This window comes from Nothobranchius furzeri, chromosome 2 (genome assembly GCF_043380555.1).
Source record: "Nothobranchius furzeri strain GRZ-AD chromosome 2, NfurGRZ-RIMD1, whole genome shotgun sequence".
Lineage (NCBI taxonomy): Eukaryota > Metazoa > Chordata > Actinopteri > Cyprinodontiformes > Nothobranchiidae > Nothobranchius > Nothobranchius furzeri.
In genome coordinates, this window is record NC_091742.1 from 12,131,619 (window position 1) to 12,150,512 (window position 18,894).

The 18,894-nt window shown below is 39.5% G+C and overlaps 2 protein-coding genes across 9 annotated transcripts; one reads left to right on the plus strand and one right to left on the minus strand.

The window, feature by feature from the left end:
- Window positions 1-547: 547 nt before the first annotated feature.
- On the minus strand, window positions 548-15,480 carry knl1 (kinetochore scaffold 1). 2 transcript variants are annotated; one of them, XM_015947646.3, is made up of 29 exons: window positions 15,342-15,480; window positions 14,341-14,375; window positions 14,176-14,212; window positions 14,019-14,078; window positions 13,777-13,859; window positions 13,649-13,704; window positions 13,546-13,567; window positions 13,412-13,455; window positions 13,264-13,316; window positions 12,132-13,131; window positions 11,976-12,028; window positions 10,330-10,933; window positions 9,287-9,330; window positions 6,148-9,171; window positions 5,911-6,051; window positions 5,706-5,804; window positions 5,108-5,223; window positions 4,932-5,022; window positions 4,679-4,795; window positions 4,504-4,591; window positions 4,349-4,411; window positions 4,219-4,258; window positions 4,034-4,138; window positions 3,856-3,956; window positions 3,684-3,749; window positions 3,501-3,610; window positions 3,298-3,419; window positions 1,031-1,156; window positions 548-753 (listed from the first exon to the last, which is right to left on the minus strand). In XM_015947646.3, exons 2-29 carry the CDS (start codon window positions 14,367-14,369, stop codon window positions 657-659), a joined length of 6,591 nt encoding a protein of 2,196 aa, XP_015803132.3. In that variant the 5' UTR covers window positions 14,370-14,375; window positions 15,342-15,480; the 3' UTR covers window positions 548-656. The 2 variants fall into 2 exon arrangements, with proteins under 2 accessions (XP_015803132.3, XP_015803133.3); XM_015947647.3 differs by having other exon boundaries at window positions 14,341-14,372; window positions 15,342-15,475.
- A 187-nt stretch (window positions 15,481-15,667) lies between these two features.
- On the plus strand, window positions 15,668-18,455 carry knstrn (kinetochore localized astrin (SPAG5) binding protein). 7 transcript variants are annotated; one of them, XM_015947654.3, is made up of 9 exons: window positions 15,668-15,767; window positions 16,249-16,299; window positions 16,400-16,529; window positions 16,639-16,671; window positions 16,765-16,864; window positions 16,944-17,058; window positions 17,152-17,213; window positions 17,885-17,959; window positions 18,043-18,455. In XM_015947654.3, the coding sequence occupies exons 2-9, from the start codon at window positions 16,278-16,280 to the stop codon at window positions 18,169-18,171; spliced, it is 666 nt and encodes a 221-aa protein (XP_015803140.3). In that variant the 5' UTR covers window positions 15,668-15,767; window positions 16,249-16,277; the 3' UTR covers window positions 18,172-18,455. The 7 variants fall into 7 exon arrangements, with proteins under 7 accessions (XP_015803140.3, XP_015803142.3, XP_015803141.3 ...); XM_015947656.3 differs by having other exon boundaries at window positions 16,415-16,529; XM_015947655.3 differs by having other exon boundaries at window positions 15,669-15,767; window positions 16,642-16,671.
- The last annotated feature ends 439 nt before the right edge of the window (window positions 18,456-18,894 follow it).

The window sequence follows — 18,894 nt, forward strand, 5'->3', positions numbered from 1 at the left end:
ATATTTATTGTGCTTATGTTTATCTTAGCTATATTTATAATCTAATTTATAATTTAATGTCTAGTTGACTTTTAGATATCAGAAAAATGCTTATTTGTTCTTTCAGAAAATGATCTGCATTCTAGGTATTTTAGGCCTATAGCGCCCCCTAAAGCTGAAATTTATGTCCAGAAAAGTAGGATTAGGCAACTTGTTCCAAAATGGTGTGAAAGTTTCAACTCATGCAAATTATTAAAAAGGTCTGAAGAGTCAGCCTGTGGAGAACAAACCAGGAAGTAAAATGCAAAACATTTCCTTGTATATTTACATGTTTTTACCACAAAACTGGTTGTAAGCATCCGCCATCTGAAGGAAAATGTGAGACAACTTTGGGTAGCTGATTTTTAAAAAGTAAAAAAATCTAAATTTTGAGTAAAAACTGACAGATTTGACCAAATTGTTAGTAAATTGGCTATTCCATCTTTTGGAATTGTTTTATTCTATCGATTCTTTTGAAGACAGAAAGAAAATGTACATTTTTCCTAACAAGACACAAACACTCAGCAGATTTATTCAAATTTTATTTTTTAAAATGGATTTCATTTCATCTTTCATTTAGTTCATAAAAAGTTGCATCAATACATTTAAACACCTATAGAACACAGAAAGTGAGACAGTCACTGGAGCAGAGTTTCATGAATCTTTTTGATGATTCTTGTCAGCAGCTTCCTCCCCGAAGCCAACGAAGCCACTATGTCTTCAATCTGCTGGATCCTAGAATTAAAACACAGGAAAACGTATTAAGTATTGTAACGCAGATTCTTCTTCTGTCGTATTCGGTGGATTGGGTCCAGAAATGAGTTGTCGGAGTTAAAAAAAAATCTGTTGATTCTGGGAAAAGCAGAAGATTTGACCCAACCATCATGAGACTGAAATGTTTTAAATGAGCAGAAAATCCACAAGCCCGCAGCTCAACCGTGTCCTAATGCAGCTTCTTATTGTTTCATGCAGAGAGAGAACAACCCCACTGAGGGTGCTGAGTCGTACTTACGAGGAGCTTCCAAACACATTTTTGAAGCTTTGGACTTGAAACGCACAGAGCTGGTCGGTCAAACCGACGTCAAAAACCACCTCAAACTTGGAGCATCGCTTCATGCTGCTGAAGACCACGCGTACTCTGGTAGAAGGAAACAAAATACTGTTTAGTGTACAATTAAATTTACATAAACTATGTTTTAAATTAAGGATGAGCAAGTACACCACTCTCTGCATCTGTTCAACCATCTAAATTATCTGTATCTGTACTCGGAGTGGGTGTAGTTTAATCGGAAGTGTGTGTGGTTTACAGTGATCCCTCGCTACTTTGCGGTTCGTTTATCGCGGATTCACAACTTCGCGGATTTTTCCTTTGGAGCCTTATTCAAGGGTAATTCGCCGATTCGTGGTATTTTTCACAGATTTGCGACATTTTTCTATGCGAAATATCAAGAAATTCCTGTTTTTTTCATCAATTTCATCATAAAATGCCCTTTTTGTAATAAAACTATAAAAAAACCAAGTAAAAAAATGTTTTCTTGAGTTTTACCCACAAAAAGAGAATGTGATCATACGATAATTCAATATAGTACTGTACTGTAAATATGGTGTCCCTACTTCGCGGATTTTCACCTATCGCGGCCAGGTCTGGAACGCATCTACCGCGATAAACGAGGGATCACTGTGCATCAATACATTATTTTAAATCTGAAATTGATATGGATTGATCAGAAGTTGCTATGTGTGTTGTGTATTTGAAAACTATTTACAGAGCAGCCTCAGAATTGAGATTAAATACTTTTGATCACACAGGGTATCTGCAGGTTTAAGGGAGCCAAATTTAAGACTTTTTAAGACCTTTTTTAAGGCCACTTTGACCAAATTTAAGCTTGTTGTCGTCTTCCTCCGCTTATCCGGGTCCGGGTCACGGGGGCAGCATACCAACTAGGGAGCTCCAGACCGTCCTCTCACCGGCCACCTCCACCAGCTCCTCCGGCAGGACCCCAAGGTGTTCCCGGACCAGATTGGAGATGTAACCTCTCCAATGTGTCCTGGGTCGACCCGGGGGCCTCCTGCTGGCAGGACATGCCCGAAACACCTCCCCAGGGAGGCGTCCAGGAGGCATCCTGACCAGATGCCCAAACCACCTCAACTGACTCCTTTCGATCCAGATCCAAATTTAAGCTATTTTTTCAATTAAATTTAAGCTATAATTTCCAGCTATTGCCTGGAACCGGTGCTAACAACGTCGCGAACGTGGGATTAACCATCCATTTACCATTAAACTTGCACTTCTCCATGGCGCAAGCTCCCACTAGCTTAACCAGCTAATGTGCTAATCTAAAAATAGTCCCCTTTCACAACCAACTGAATGTGTACGGTTCCGCTTACACCAACATCGTACACAAAAATGCTGAAGACTAACAAGAAATTCACAAAAATGTCATAGAAATAAAATAATCTAGTTTATTGGGTCTTTGGTGATTTAAGACCTTTGGAAACTGTATTTAAGGATTATTTGTCATTTTTAAGGATTTTCAAGGCCTTAAATTTGGAAAAGTAAACTTAAGGCTTTTTAAGACTTTTTAAGGACCTGCGGATACCCTGTCACAATAGTAAAGGAACTATTACAGAACAAGTTTTTCAGTAAAATCAGAACATTAATATTTAAGTGCATGAAATAATACACAGAGAGAGAGAGAGAGAGAGAGAGAGAGAGAGAGAGAGAGAAACCCGAGCGGAGGCGGTGACCAATGCATGCACGAGCCGTTTTCAGCTCTGTCTTGTCAAATGCACCGCGTACGTTACGAAAAAAGTAACTTTAAATATTAAACTGAAAAGGAGGCGAGCTGAAGAAAACCTAGGGAGTCCTGAAGAAACGTGAGCAACAGTGAAGCAAGCACAGAGATCCGTTATTGTCTGTGTGTGTGTGCGTGGATGGGCCGGACGGACTGAGCTCCCAGCTGCAGAGTTTTGTGTGGAAGAAGGGGCGGGCACTCTATGTGACTGACCAATCACAGAGCGTGAAGACAGTCAGTTACCCAATGAGGATTTTTCTTCAGCACGATTACAGATATTTACGAGTTTTAATCGTTTCATGCTCGTCTTCGTCAAAAATGCTTTATCCATACCGGATACTCGTCTAAAACGAGTATCCGGCTCATCCCTATTTTAAATCATACATAGAATATTATTTCTTCTTTATTTACAGTGAAACGAATCATCGTTCACCTTAAAGCAGCGTTTGTGTGCTTTACTCTTCAACAGGAGTGGAGCTCTTACTGAGTATCCATGCAGCTGATGTCGAGTATGTCGAAGCGAAGACCTCCCCACATCTTCAGCAGACGTAACTCCTCTCCGAGCATACGGCAGCGACTCACCACCAGGCTGACGTCATGGAGCAGCTGAACAAACGACACAAGACATTAGAGTACTTTACTTTGTGCATCTGGAACACACACACACACACACACACACACACATACCTTAGGCACATCTTGACTAGTCGAGTACTTCTCCACCCAGCCCGATTCCCCCTCCATGTACTGGGAGACCAGTTTGTGAACGAGGCGGGCGTGGGGCTGTGACTTCTCAGCTGATAGGAAATGAAAATGATTAATGATCAGTAAATAATCCCAAAGAATAACTAAAACAACAGTTTTTCTCACGGTGTAGTTCGAATTTGAAGGCGATGTTTGTTATCTTCTTCTCACATCCACCATCAGCATCACTTCCTTCAAAAACAAGAAAACACTTGGAGGTTAACGAGCACGAAGAACCAACCAGAGCCAGAAAGATCCTGGTGTTTTAACCTCAAACTCAACCCAGAGAACATCTCACTTTCAAGCTGTTCGTACTCGAGCTGCAGAAACATGGTGTTGTGGAGAAAAGTGTAACATGTGGACTTGTTCGTCCTCTCTCCCAGCCTCCATTCATTCATCCTGGTATAAAACATAAACATTAATTATTCTTCAACGTCCTTTTTCCACTAAATCCTCGTGCCAACATGCAAACGGACATGTTAAGTATGTCGATGTGTTTCTGCAGGCTGCTCTTCTCTGCTTTCATCTGCTCCAGTTTACTTGAATTCTGCTTCGTCTCCAGCTCCAGTTCAGATATTCGTCTAAAGCAGCAAAAATCGATCATTTTCCTAATATTTTAAATAAAATCTCAACATTAAAAGCAAATAAAATCTCGTCTCACCTCTCTTTGTCAGCCACAGCGTCACTAACTTTTGTCAACTCTGTAACCCCCCCCAAAAAATAAACAATGCTGTTTAGTAAAAGCCAAATAAAATTAACAATTAAAACCATAAAGTTGTGCTACAAACAACCTTCCTGCAGTGACTTTAGACCAGGTTTGTCTCCAAAACCTTTTTCCTCAACCGCAAAAATTTCTATAAAAGCAAAAACATCCAAAATGTTTATTTGATCTTTCTCCTAATTATTGACATAATTCACACAGGTTTCTCCTCTTCTGTGATCCTACCTGCTTCTAACTCACAAATGCACTCATCCAGATGTTTTATCGTCTTATCCGCCTCCTCGATCGTTCCTCTCACTTTCTGCTGCTGCTCCTGATTTAAAACAGAACATTTCAGAGATTAAAAAGAAAAAAACATCACCAGACTTCAAATTCTACCATTTCAGACGAGGAATCTCACCCGACTGGTCCGCACAAGATTAGAGTAGAGCTCTTCCTTCATCTCATGGGTCTTGACTTTGCCTAATTTTTTGAAGAAGTTGTTGTTCTCCTTGAGTTTGGCACCAAACGACTTTAACTGTTGATGTGAATAATCAGAGAGGTAAAATAAGTGAGGAGTCAAATTCACGTCTAACACAGACGTTTCCGAAAGATTTAATAACAGATGCCTTCCAGAGAAACAGAGAAGTTGGTTATTATTATTACTATTGTACCTCGTTTTCTGAAAAGTGCCTCGTTTCCTCCCATAAATGTTCGTTAACGATCTTCAGAGGCTTGTCTAAATCCTTCGTTCGGACTTTCAACCTGGAAAAAAATGTCTATTTAAATCCAAGAAAGAGCTCCTAAACTTAAAAGTTTTTACTTCAAATCATTTTAAAAGCACACAAACCCTTCAACTTTTGCTGTGAGGATCTGAACGTCCGCCTCGTACACAGCCTGTCTGGGACGATTGATGTGTCTGTTTTTTAACAAATCCAGCGGCGTGACATCCGAGTCAGACAAAAGCTTTAAAAACAAACCAAAAAACACAAATTAGCTCGGCTTCTATCCACACCCAGCTCATGAAGTACTATTTAAAGAGCAAGTCACCATCAAATCAACTTATTTTTCTGATCAACTATATAAATACGTGTCTAATCGTGCTGCAGACACGTGTAGTCAATAAGTTTTGCACTTTAGTGCATTTTAGTTAAAATTTAAATTTTCTGCCTAAAACTGTCAGTGTTGTGCCGTTGTCAGGTAAAAACTCTGCTCTGCATTTGAATTTAAATCTGCCATCGCTATTGGCTAAGAGGTACCCTAGAACGTTAGCTGGTACCATATGATGTCACAATGTCGTTGTGAGCCTGTGTGTGTGTGTGTATTTGTTAGCAGCTCCGCCCTCTCGGTCTGCTAGGCAACAGCATTTGTTGCATTTTTCAAACAGGAAGTGGGAGCGGAGTAAGAATCTGGTAAGGGGGGACTTGCTCTTTAAATAAGGAACTGACTTTGCCAGGAAGGATGCTCTGTCGGGGATTGTGGATGACAAAGTCAATTTTGAAGAGTTTGAAGAACTCCTGAACTGTAATGGTGCCATCTTTGAGTTTCTGTAATCAAACAAAACATATACATGAAGAGCAGGTAAATATGAGGCCTAGAGAAGGAAAAGCGCCTTCTAAGTGTTCTGAAAAAGAGTAAAATACACAAACGTACTCCTAGTCCATCATCGCCATAATCTTCAAGCGCAGCTTGGCATCTGCTGTCAGTGTGGCTGCAGCTGGAGGAACTGACGCTCTGTGTGGTCGTATGAGAGGCGGCGGTGTTACCGTCGTGTTCAACAAGGGGCTCAAACGTCTGGGAAAAAAGAAAAAGGACATCTTGAAAATTACAAAACAAGTTGTTCAATTCTGGACTTTAAGCTGCACCAAACAAGATTTTAAAGCTGCATACCAATCCGACGTGCTCGAGGCATGCTTTCAGACTCCTCTCATCCTCATCTTCATCCTCCAGAGGTCTCTTTTGTCCTTGGATGGGCGAAACAAGTCCCTCGGGTTCATCTAAAAGCTTAAGCGCCAAATCCACTTTGGGAGAGGTCTCCTTCTCAAAGCTTTTCTCAGCATCTCTGATGTCCAGGCTTTCTGAAAGATCCTCACAGCTGCCCAGCTCTTCATCATTAATGTGGTCAACGTTGTCCAAGTCGCTCAGCCGGCTGGCGATGCTGACGGAGAACGTTCTGGTAGCTTCTCCTGCAGAAGCCAGCCTCTTTGACCTGTCAGGGTTGGTTCTTTGTGGGAGTTTTGGCTTGAAGCGTCCAACCGAGAGTTGAGACATCAGCTGTTGCATCTTCAAGTTGAAAGGAGTCGCAGCAAAAGGTCGCTCATCGTCTGTATTCGTTTCAAAACTTGTTTCGAACGTCGGCTGCACCACAGGTAAAGGTCCGGTTTTACTGCTGGACGTTTTATCCATGTCCAAGTCTGGCGGAGGCACAGGGGCTGCACCAGGGTCTTCAGCAACATCATCAGCAGCTGCTTTAATCTTGTTGCTCAAACGTCTGACTTTAGAGCGGAGATCAGCCAAGCTAATGCGTCTGGATGTAGGTGAACGCTTTGTGTCAACATCTGGGCCTTCAGCACTGGGTTCAGCCTTCTCAGGGAATGCTTCAGTTGTTTGCAGAGGTTCCTCTGCGGTCTCCATTTTGTTTGAATCCAAATAATTTGAGGGATTGAAAGCTTCTACCTCAGAGATGGAGGATCCCAAAAATGTATTGTTCCCTGAGAACTCCCTTTCCTCTAAATGGTCAGAACGGTGGTCTTGTGGTGAAAAAACATCTTGATGTAAAATATCTGTTACACCGATTTCTGCACAACTGGTCACGGTTTCCATCACCGGCTTTCCCACAACATCTGAAACCACGCTTGGAGATTCGGTTGCAGCGTCTGTGTCAGCTTTCTGTGTCTTCAGCTGAAAGTGACACGAGGCAGCAGGTTCTTGAGGCAGTGGTGTATCAGTTGCATCTGCTTCCTGGGTCGTGGAGCTTTTATATTTTTGTTCTACTTGTGCTGATGAAGACCTGTTTGAAAGTGGAGCACAGTCCCCGCTGTCTGTCTTCTCCGCAGCAGGAGGAAATTTCATGTTTTGGTCAAGAGAAACCGTCTCTGAGGCCAGATTACTGGTCATATTCACGGTGAAGCACGAGGTCATGTCCATGCATGCATCTTCTGTTGTGAACCTCTGGGTTTCGTCTACAGATGGAGGTTGAAGCTCCACATTTTGATACAACTTTGGCTCAAAAGTGGTAGAAAAACTGGCTGTGTGGCTTTTCGTCATATCCATTAATGATCGTTTCGGAGTGAACCTCTCAGTCCTTTCTCCATTAGCAGGCAGCTGGTGCACATTTTGGTGAGGAAATGTATTTAAATCGGTGGAAATGTTTGCAGTGTGACTTCTCGTCACATCAATAGATGCGTCATTTGTTGTGAACCTCACTGTTTTCTCCCCATCAGGTGGAAGGTTGACATATTGGTGCGACAGTTTATTTAAATGACTTGAAACGCTTACTGTGTGACTTCTAGTCACATCCATTGCTGCATCGTCTGTTGTCAGCCTCACCATTTTCACTCCATTTGCAGGCGAGTCCACTTTCGAAATGGAGTGTGGCGGTAAATCGTGGATGATGTTTACCATGTGACTCTGTGTAACATCCATAGTTGCATCATTTGCTGAAAACCTGACAGTTTTCTCTCCATCAGCTGGAAGCAGGTTGACATACTGGTGCGACTGCTTATTTAACTCAGTGGAAACCTTTTCTGTGTGACTTCCAGTTGCATCGTTTGTTGTGAATCTGACAGTTTGCTCTCTGTTCGCAGGCAAGTCCACATTTGAAATGGAGTGTGGTGGTAAATCATGGATGATGTTCACTGTGTGATACTGTGTAACATCCATACCAGCATCAGCAGCAGTGAACCTCACTGTTTTCTCCCCATCAGGTGGAAGGTTGACATATTGGTGCGACGGTTTATTTAAATGACTTGAAACGCTTACTGTGTGACTTCTAGTCACATCCATTGCTGCATCGTCTGTTGTCAGCCTCACCATTTTCACTCCATTTGCAGGCGAGTCCACTTTCGAAATGGAGTGTGGCGGTAAATCGTGGATGATGTTTACCATGTGACTCTGTGTAACATCCATAGTTGCATCATTTGCTGAAAACCTGACAGTTTTCTCTCCATCAGCTGGAAGCAGGTTGACATACTGGTGCGACTGCTTATTTAACTCAGTGGAAACCTTTTCTGTGTGACTTCCAGTTGCATAATTTGTTGTGAATCTGACAGTTTGCTCTCTGTTCGCAGGCAAGTCCACATTTGAAATGGAGTGTGGTGGTAAATCATGGATGATGTTCACTGTGTGATACTGTGTAACATCCATACCAGCATCAGCAGCAGTGAACCTCACTGTTTTCTCCCCATCAGGTGGAAGGTTGACATATTGGTGCGACGGTTTATTTAAATGACTTGAAACGCTTACTGTGTGACTTCTAGTCACATCCATTGCTGCATCGTCTGTTGTCAGCCTCACCATTTTCACTCCATTTGCAGGCGAGTCCACTTTCGAAATGGAGTGTGGCGGTAAATCGTGGATGATGTTTACCATGTGACTCTGTGTAACATCCATAGTTGCATCATTTGCTGAAAACCTGACAGTTTTCTCTCCATCAGCTGGAAGCAGGTTGACATACTGGTGCGACTGCTTATTTAACTCAGTGGAAACCTTTTCTGTGTGACTTCCAGTTGCATCATTTGTTGTGAATCTGACAGTTTGCTCTCTGTTCGCAGGCAAGTCCACATTTGAAATGGAGTGTGGTGGTAAATCATGGATGATGTTCACTGTGTGATACTGTGTAACATCCATACCAGCATCAGCAGCAGTGAACCTCACTGTTTTCTCTCTGAGGGGATCTTCAGAAGCAAATTTAGCCTGAGGAGTGGAAAAGATGAGACCTTGTAGTGGCTACTCTTCATAGAAAATAAAAAAAACACAGAAGAAATTTGGTGTGGTTGTCAATTCCTGCAATTTAAACAAAGGACCTCACCTGAAGTCTCTGTGCTGTCTTTAAAGAAATCCCCATTAAAGTTTCTATAACAAACAAAGAAAAGGAGAAATAAAGTAAAAACGTTAGCTGTAGAGGTATTTTCTGTGGCGGTGTCTTAGTGCCATTCAGAAAAAACGAAGGGGTGAGCCACCAGAGGAGTGTTCTGGCAAGAATCTGGTGATACGATTCATTATGATACTAAAATCCAGACAATTTTTCAGACTTTTAGGTCAGACCCAAGACACATCCAGCATTAGTTCTTGTTCCATGAAGGCGGTCAAAATGCTGCCACCTAGCAATCCGAGTTTGAGTTGCATCACACAAAAGAAATACAGTCAATGTTTGCAAGTACATTCTCAGAACACACTTAAATAGTAATTCTAATTTGTTCTCACATCCCAGTGAGAAACGTGTACATTTGAGATTTGAGACTCTTATTGTGAAAGATTGAAGGAAACTCGTGAGCTCTGCTGTGGACGCTGCTGCAGAGGAGGCCATATCACTGTGACCTCGTATTTTAAAACTTCAGTTTTGCTGATTTTCATCAGTTTACTGAACAAAAACACACCCAGAGCCCTTGACAATAACACTAGAAATGAAACAAATACATTTGGTCAGGTTTGTTCTATTTTCACCTCTTTGGAAAAAGTATTTCACCTGTTCCTCAGTATTCTCAAACACTTCAACTTTATTCTGAAAAGCTTTTGCTTTTTTTCCCTCAACATTTTTACTTTAATCTAGAAACTTCCTTGTTTTTTCCATCCTCTGACGCCCAAACACGCTGATGTCTTTTTCTAATTATGACTAAAAATATTTGCAATCAGTCGTTTGATGCCTTATTATATGGCTAAAAAAGCAGATCAATTGCAACATTCAGGAATCGTAAAAACATTTATTTCTAATTCTAATAAGAAATAATTTCCCCTTAAATTATTTTTTTGTTTAAGGTTTGGTCAGAGGTGTTCAAAGATGTTTTTATTAGTCTAAAAAGTCTAATTCACGTTAGTAGATTAGTCGATAATAACGGTTTACGATGACCGTACCTTTAGAGCTGGATGGTCGATGGTCTGTATCGCTCTGCTGCTGTGATGTCATCAGCTCCATCTTGGGATGAACACTCTGAGGGTGCGTTGCTTGTGAGAGACGCTGAACATCTTTAACATCCATGGTCACATGACCTCCTAGAATGTATCCTGTCTGAAGTTCTGTCACATCCATGCTTATGTCGTCTTTAGGATAGACTGCAAATCCATCAGATTGTGAAGCAAATGGCCCCATCTGAGCTCTGACGGGGTTAATCTGCAGGTTTTTATATCCAGTATTCCCGCAGTGTGAGGACAAAGATCTGCTTAGTGTAGGATCGCAGGTTTTATCTTCTCCTTTTCCCACAAAAGAGTCTGAATCTGATGCTAAATGACTGACAGCATTCTCAGTCAGACACTGGGTCAAATCCATGGCTGTGTCATCAGCCGCGAGCCTCAAAGTCTGCTCTCTAGTGGCTGGAGAAAGATTCACACTTTGGTGCAACTGGAGTCCGACGTCAGAGTCGATTTTCAACGTGTGGCATTTTGTGACGTCCATGCAGTCGTCGTCAGCAGAAAGCCTCAGCGTTTCCTCTTCGTAGTCTTTTACATTCGTAGGTTTCACCTGTAGAGAAGACCAATCGTATATCAACAACCACCGGTGACAACAACGCTGACATCATCTTATATAAATATAAAATAGAGCTGCACGATATTAGGAAAACCTGCGATATTCGATAACAGTGATTAATATTGCGATGACGATATTACTTGCGATAAATAAAAACATAACTCAGGAACAAAAATAATCAAAAACAAAAATTAAATAATCATCTAAATGAAAAAAGCAAAAGATGTGAGGAAAGGGAAAAAGAAAATGAACAAGAAAAGACAATCAGTGGATCCCAGGAAAAGCTGAATCAGCAGAAAGAGCAGAACGAAGCTAACTCCAGTGTTTGCTAACCATCTAAATTAATTGCCGCCTGCCTCGGGGGCGGGACTCTAACCTATGAGAACCCACACGATTGGCCAAATGGGTGAGGAGCTCTATTTGATTTGTTAAAAAAACATCATGCTTCATGTTTGATTGACAGAATAAATTATGTGTAGCAAACATTTGAGCTGACCATTCATTGCGATATTTATCTGTTCTTTGCGATATGCATATTGGGCATGCTGATATCAAGATAACGATATATTTACGATATATTGTGCAGCCATAACATAAAACCAGGTTCAGTTTAAGTGAAATATTTGGACATTAGAAAGGCCAAAACAGGACAAGTCAAACAAAGAACTTACCTGTGGAAAAAAGATTGAAATAAATAAAATGGTTAAAAAAAAAGAGCCTATTTACGTGTTTGAGGTCATTATGAAATCTAATATTTCAAGGGTTTTCTTAAAAATCTTACTTTCAAGGAGTCATCATCATCCAACTTGACCTCTTTTGGTTATCCAATAACAGTAAATTCAGCAGGATTTCTCTGATTTATTTAGCATGAGTTAGTGACACAACCAGAACTTTATCTAATGTTTGACATCACAACAACAAAATTAAACCATTTTATAAATAAAAACTAAAGAACATTTCTGTGATATTTTCACCAAAAACTGTATTCAAAACTTTGTAAATTATGGGTAAACAATGTTTCGGTGTTTGCACCCACCTGGTGTATTTGTGGCTGTGTCTTCAAAAATGGCTGTAATGAGGTTTCCACGCCTGAATATGAAGATAGGTTTCATAAAAAAGCAAATTAGAGTAAAACGTGTTCTGTGATTGGTTCTTCTGTTGTCTCTACTTTTGGTTTTGTTTTACTTCTTACCTTCCTGCGCTGGAGTCCTTTCTGCAGGGTTTGAGCTTTGTGAGAGGAACACAACCCCAAACAGATCATTCGACCCCATCGTCTCTAGGATTTTACCTCTGTGAACATCTGTTAAATCCATGCTAAAGTCTTCTTCAGAGCTTTTTAGGCCTCCATCAAACAGTATTCCACAGCTTTTGCTGTTATCAAGCGCCCATTCTTTCCTATCAACTTCTGCCTCTGGTGTCTGCAACGGGAAGCCATCAGTGTTGATCGTGGCTTTAGAGAACGGCACAGTGACAGGTCTAGTTCTGGGAATCTCAGGATTTCCACTGAGGTCTCTTGGTTTGGTAAAACTAGCAGACCCGTTCAGCTCAATGGACCCAGAACGTTCACCACTTTCCTCTGGTTTCTTCTCCGTCACCGTTGATGATCTTTTGTCAGAGTGGGCGTACATGTCCTGAGCTGGAAAAAGACACTGAAAAGGATCATCATCTTCTTCATCAACAACTCCTGGAGCTACAGCCATGCCTAAACCCTCGTCTTCTGGACAGGAAGTGCTTCTGTTCCTGCTGCAACTGAGCAACGTAGGGATCTGATTTTCTTTGTCTATAGCTGTTTGTCCTGTACTTTTTGTGTCTTCTGAAGAGGATCCGGTTAGAGGGGTCCTGCTGCTGAAGCCACTTGGCTTGGAGAGACTTGTATGAATGTTTTCAAAATCAGGAATGACAAAAGGGATGTTAGTGACAAGACTTGAATCATTCTTTTGGCCACTAAATAGCATAGCTGGCAAACTTGATGTAGCTGCAGTGTGACTTAGAGACACATCTGCAAACACGCCATCTGACACCACCCTTCTTTCTCCCACTGTGTGGAAAATGTCATGGTGCGTTTGCATTTTAAGCGTTCCTGCATCTCCAGTAATGTTTATGGTGTGGCTGCAGGTCATGTCCATGTCTGCATCTTCTGTGGAGAACACCACTGTCTTTTCCCCAAAGTCATTCGGAATGTCACAGCTGACCTAGTGAAGACAGACGGTGTCAGATAGATAATATTTACAGAATATGGACAAAAAAATACAAAATTAGAGTTCTATTTAACTAATCTGGAGGCTGTGGTGATAGTTAACGTCACTAATTCACGGTAAACTCACCATATTACTTTGATGGGAACCGTGTAGTGGAGCACTCAGCAGGTTTTCTATGCCTAAATTGGAACAACTGGATTTAGTAATAACTTCACATCATCAGATGTGGGCACTGCAAAAATTACCAAAAAGCATAAGAAAAATGTTTTCTCACCCATTATTTGTTGGGTCCCATCATCTGTGGCTGCCATCTGGACTCTAATAGAAGAAAACAGCACGTTTGGTCAGGCACAAGGACTTAACGGTAGTAAACAAACGAAGTTCATTTAACAGGACATGCCACCTCACCTGTTTTGTGTTGTTGCAGCAGCTGCAAATGAACACAGAGCTGTTATAATGCTGCATTTAAACTTTAAAATGATGTATGTGTACATTATGCTATGGTGCATACTTGCTGCAATCAACTCCTGCAGAGGATTTCGAGTAGGTGAGGCAGTTTTGACATCCCTATTAGAAAAATAAAAGATTAGATGGAGATGACACTTTAATGTAAAAACAAAGACTTTCTTGATGACTCACTTGGCAAACAGTAGAACATCAGTGGCAGGAGCAAAACTGACTCTTCTTGAGTTTCTCTTCTCAAACGGCTTTGCACTTTCCACCTTAGTGACAAATTAAATTAAATTTATGGTTCATAACTACAAAATGAATTGGAAGTTTTGTTTGCTGTTCCTTTTTCAGAGACAGTTGATGCCTTATAAAACCATAAACTGGTAAATGAAACAAATGACACAAGAATGACCCTCTAGCAAGCAACTTACCTCATTCTCCTGTTGCTCTGATTCACAGGTCCCTGATGATTTCCGTGTTACTTTTAAAATCTGAAAATTCAAAACAATTTTTAAATATGTAAACAATACTTTCAGGTACTGTCTATAACATGCAAGGCCCATGCAATTGTAAATTACAAACACTGACAGAGGAAATGCGCCGTCTGGAATGTCCGCTTCCTTCCCTATAAAACAAACAAGACAACAAAATTCAGCAAACTTACCGTACTTTCTTTCTGTAGTAACGACCTAAATATGAAGACTGGCTATTTGTCACATAAAATCCTCAGTGTTGCATCACTGTTTTACTCACACGTTCTTGGCTGGATCCAAGGGTTCCATTTTCTACTGTAAAATAACACGAAACCATTAAATAACAACCGATAAACTATGCAAGTGGCAATCATTTATATACAAAACAACTTTAAATACCCCTAAATTTATTTTATTTTGCATCAACATAGCCAGGTTTTGTTCTAATATTTTAAATTGCTTGTGGATATTATTTCTCCATACTTTAAGAATGTATTTTACACATTACACAGTGGACTTTAGTTACTTTATCACTCATTCAGTCCACTCCCTGCACTTAATCACGTTGTGTGTGCTTGCATTAAAAAGGAAACACATTCAGGAATAGTGACAGAACCTCAGAATTGCTAAATCCTTCAGTTATTCATCCATTGTTTGATGAGTCTTCAACAAATATGTTTTAGGGAATAAATATGCTGGTTCTTAACTACAATTTTATGTTTTTTAAACTATGTTATCTTTACCCTAACCCATAGACAAAGTAAACAAATACCATATATTATTTATCTATTTTGCTATTCTATTTTTGACAGAACATTGGTTCATATTTTTATCCCTGAATATTTCTGAATTAAACTAACTGAAGGAAATTCCTAAAAAGAATTGGTTAAAAATGACTTTGCATTTAAAAAAAATGACAGTAATAGACACCAGAGTCACATAAAAACTTTGGTCTGAAAACAAACGACTTTAGCACGTAAAAAGGCCGTATTAGTGATGTACATGTCGCAACAAAAAATCTGTTTAAACGGAACTTTGGTGAAACAACAGACGTAAATCTCCCTGTCAAGTACTTTAAATCCGTAAACCTCGCACTGGGGCTTCGTTTGAACACTTTTTTCACTTAAACAAAGACACGTTTCAATAATAAAGCCACATCTTCTCCCCCTTCTTAAAAAAATAAGTAAATATTTACCAACAACGCTATTGAAAACAACGATAGCTAGTCAGTGTTAGCTTATTATTGCTAAGTTAAACGTAAAAAAACAGTATACAACATACCGTATGGTCTTGTGGTCTAAGTCCTTTATTTTATGGCGAATACATTTGTGTTACTACTTAATGACTATCTTAAACGCGTTTTATATGAATCATGCATTTAGCATTAAGGCTATGCGCGAATTTACAACCTAAAGCTAACGGCTTGAGTTTTGAATTTAGCCGCCTCCGCGCATGCGTACAACTCAGCGATATCGTAATTTCGTCACAAATTTTTCTATTCTTTATTTAATTCTTATAGTTTACTTAAAGCGTAGTAGAATTGTTTGGATATATTTTAATTGTTAAAAAATATGGAGAAAAAAATACATTTTCAAAGTCAAGAAAAGTATACCGGAAACGACCAAGTAACCGGAAAAGAGAGGACAGAGGGCGGGACATTTTAAAAATCTAACGATTCATCAATCTACTTTCCGCATATCTTAACAGGTAGTTAATTCTATTTATTATCTCACACGGCTGTTGTTTTTGTTATGTTTATTTTTTCGTAGTTAATGTGAGTTAAACGTATTTGCGATCATTTAAATGCTTGAGTGCTGAATGTCGAGCTCCCAAAACGCGTCGTGTCAATAATTCTGGACCGTTGAGTCTCAACATTTTAAATTATGTTAATAATTTCACTTCACACAGCTACATTGTGATGGACAGTTCATCCAACTTGCAAAAATGTAGTTTAAATAGGTTACATAATGGCGATGAATACATTATATTTATAAAACAAATAAAAAATAATTTCAGGGTATTAATACGTTTCTGCTCGTACAGTTTTCGTACTTTCAGATCACTCATATCTTCGCATTGTGGAATTCAAAATAAATAATCAAAAAAATAACAATAACCATATCTAATTTATACTTTTATTCTTTAAAATCAGAATCAAACTCGTGTTTATTTCCGTGTCTCTGTTCAGAATACCTTATATGGTGGTGACATTAAAACATGTCATCAAAAATTCCAAGAGGTGAGCTGATTCTCTTTGTTTACTACTTTTCTGCTGGTTTTAATCGGTGTGTTTTAGATGATTATGGCGCTTTTGTGACTAACAGCTTTAAAACGTTCAGGTGTTCATGTTCCAGGAGAAGGAAAGAAAACTGCCCAAAAACCTGAATCCAAAGACTCGGCTATACTTTCCACAGCAGCCAACAATGTCCTGAAACCAGACTTTAAAGCCCAAAAAGAAAACATGCCAAGGTAAATGACTTCCCTTCTGATTTTAAAATACCTTGACGTAAAGAATAATTATGTATACCACAAAATCTGCCGGCTGTTTTCCTCTGTGCTGTTAAATCTGTTTGTTTAGCAGAAAAGGTGCTGCTCCTAAAGTTCCCAAAGGGTAAATCCTACACGATTCTCCATATTATTAAAACATTTTATAGACAGCCGCATCTTTGTGTTTAGATTCTCAGTTGTTTGGACTTTTCTGCAGAATTTCAACTAGGCATGGGCAGCAGGTCGAGCTCAAGGAGCAATATCATCACTTGACCGCCATCAACGAGGAGCTGCAGAAACAACTTTCAGAGTCGCGGGTAAAGAAAACAACACAAAAGAAAATGACATCGTTATTCGTTCATTTTTTTAGGTGCTGCTTCTTCCTTTTCATTACAGCAACAAGTTGCTGAGCTGGAGCTTCAGTTCAGTGAGCTTCTCAGCGAGAATGCAGCGATAAAGAAAAACCTCCACGACTGTCGTGTTCTTCTGGTTTCTGCCAAGATTGACCCAGGTGGCGGAACAAACGTCTTCCTTTACATCCTGTATATCAGCTCCTGTCCAATGTGTTAACTGGAGAAAAAAAAACACGGTTCTTGATTTTCAGTTTTAGGAGAAAAAGTTGGAGATGCAGCCCAACATAATGAAGACAAAAGGAAAGAAGCCATGGTACACTTAATTTATTTCACTTCAGTCTACATCAATAATTAAAGCCATGCTTAAATTGTAATTAAGCTCAAATCAAACTCACACAAATGTTTACAATCTGGAGTACATTTACGTTTAAAATACTCATTTGTTCCAGACCTTCCGAAGAGAACAAATAAGTTAATTGTTTTCTGTAAGCAGATACAGTGATTCCTCGTTTATCGCGGTAGATGCGTTCCAGACCTGGCCGCGATAGGTGAAAATCCGCGAAGTAGGGACACCATATTTACAGTACAGTACTATATTGAATTATCGTATGATCACATTCTCTTTTTGTGGGTGAAACTCAAGAAAAAAAATTTTTTACTTGTTTTTTTTTAATAGTTTTATTACAAAAAGTGCATTTTATGATGAAATTGATGAAAAGAATAGGAATTTCTTGATATTTTGCATATAAAATTGCCGCGAATCAGTGAAAAATACCGCGAATCGGCGAATTTCCCTTGAATAAGGCTCCAAAGAAAAAATCCGCAAAGTCGTGAATCCGCGATAAACGAACCGCGAAGTAGCGAGGGATCACTGTAATAAAATACGATCTTATCACCTATTTTATTTACAGTGTGCTATAAATATATTCTAGACACACTTGCCATTGTAAAAACACCTAAATCAACTTTTTGACATGTATCCAGAGCGTTTCCACTGACCTGCTGCAGGAGTTAAAAGCATTTAGTGATACTGCATCCCAACAGCAAACCCAGCTAAAGGTGAGTCAAGCTCCACTTTTAACAACACAATCCTCCACGCTGCAACTGTTCATGTTTCATTTAGCTGTTTTACAAACTTCTAGGAGCTCTGGACAACAATGGAGGACATCACAAAAGCACGAGAGCTGATGAGGCAGGAGAGGGAGAACTTTTCCCAGCAGGCCACTGAAATGGAGAACGCTCTAAAAGAAGCAGAAGCACTGTTACTGTAAAAGTGTCACAAACCCTTAATAATCAGTTCTATATATTGTTGTTTAAACTAAATAAAGATTTCATGTAAATATCTTTTTATTTCAAACACTAAAACACGTGTACACAGCAGGGCGTTCATTTATTCCTTATTTAATGGCTTGTGTAAAAGTTGTTAAAACGCATGTTTCTTATAATTAATTTATATTCTTTTCAGATAAAATGAGTTAGAAATGTCCCATAAGGTGTTTAAATTGTGCAAAAATGTTGTTTCTGAACTTTTCCATTAAAAATATAACAAAACATACAAAGTGTCTTATGAGAGGATGAATACCCGCAAATAAAAGTAAAACCACAATTTTATAAATGCATCTATATTACATATAAACAATAACAGCCTAAAATGCAGTATTATTTAGATTTTTGGTGAGTAATGTCATAGGGGTTAAATACGACATCCAGACCACTCTTGATGGTGCTGACGCTGGTGGAGGTCTGTGTGCTGGAGCTTCCTGCAGCAGCATTGGCTCTTGCTTTTGTTGAGTTGTAGTAATAGATGAACAGGAAGAAACCTGGCAGAAAGAAAATGGGATGCTCACAGAAATGATCTAAATTAATCGGCTTAATTATAAAATAGATTTTTCCAAAGTGTAACCAAAAATCTTTACTGCTTGTTCTATTTGAAGGATTTTTCTTATTAACATTTCTTTAATGGAGACATCTGTATTAAGTGTGGAAAAATGAAA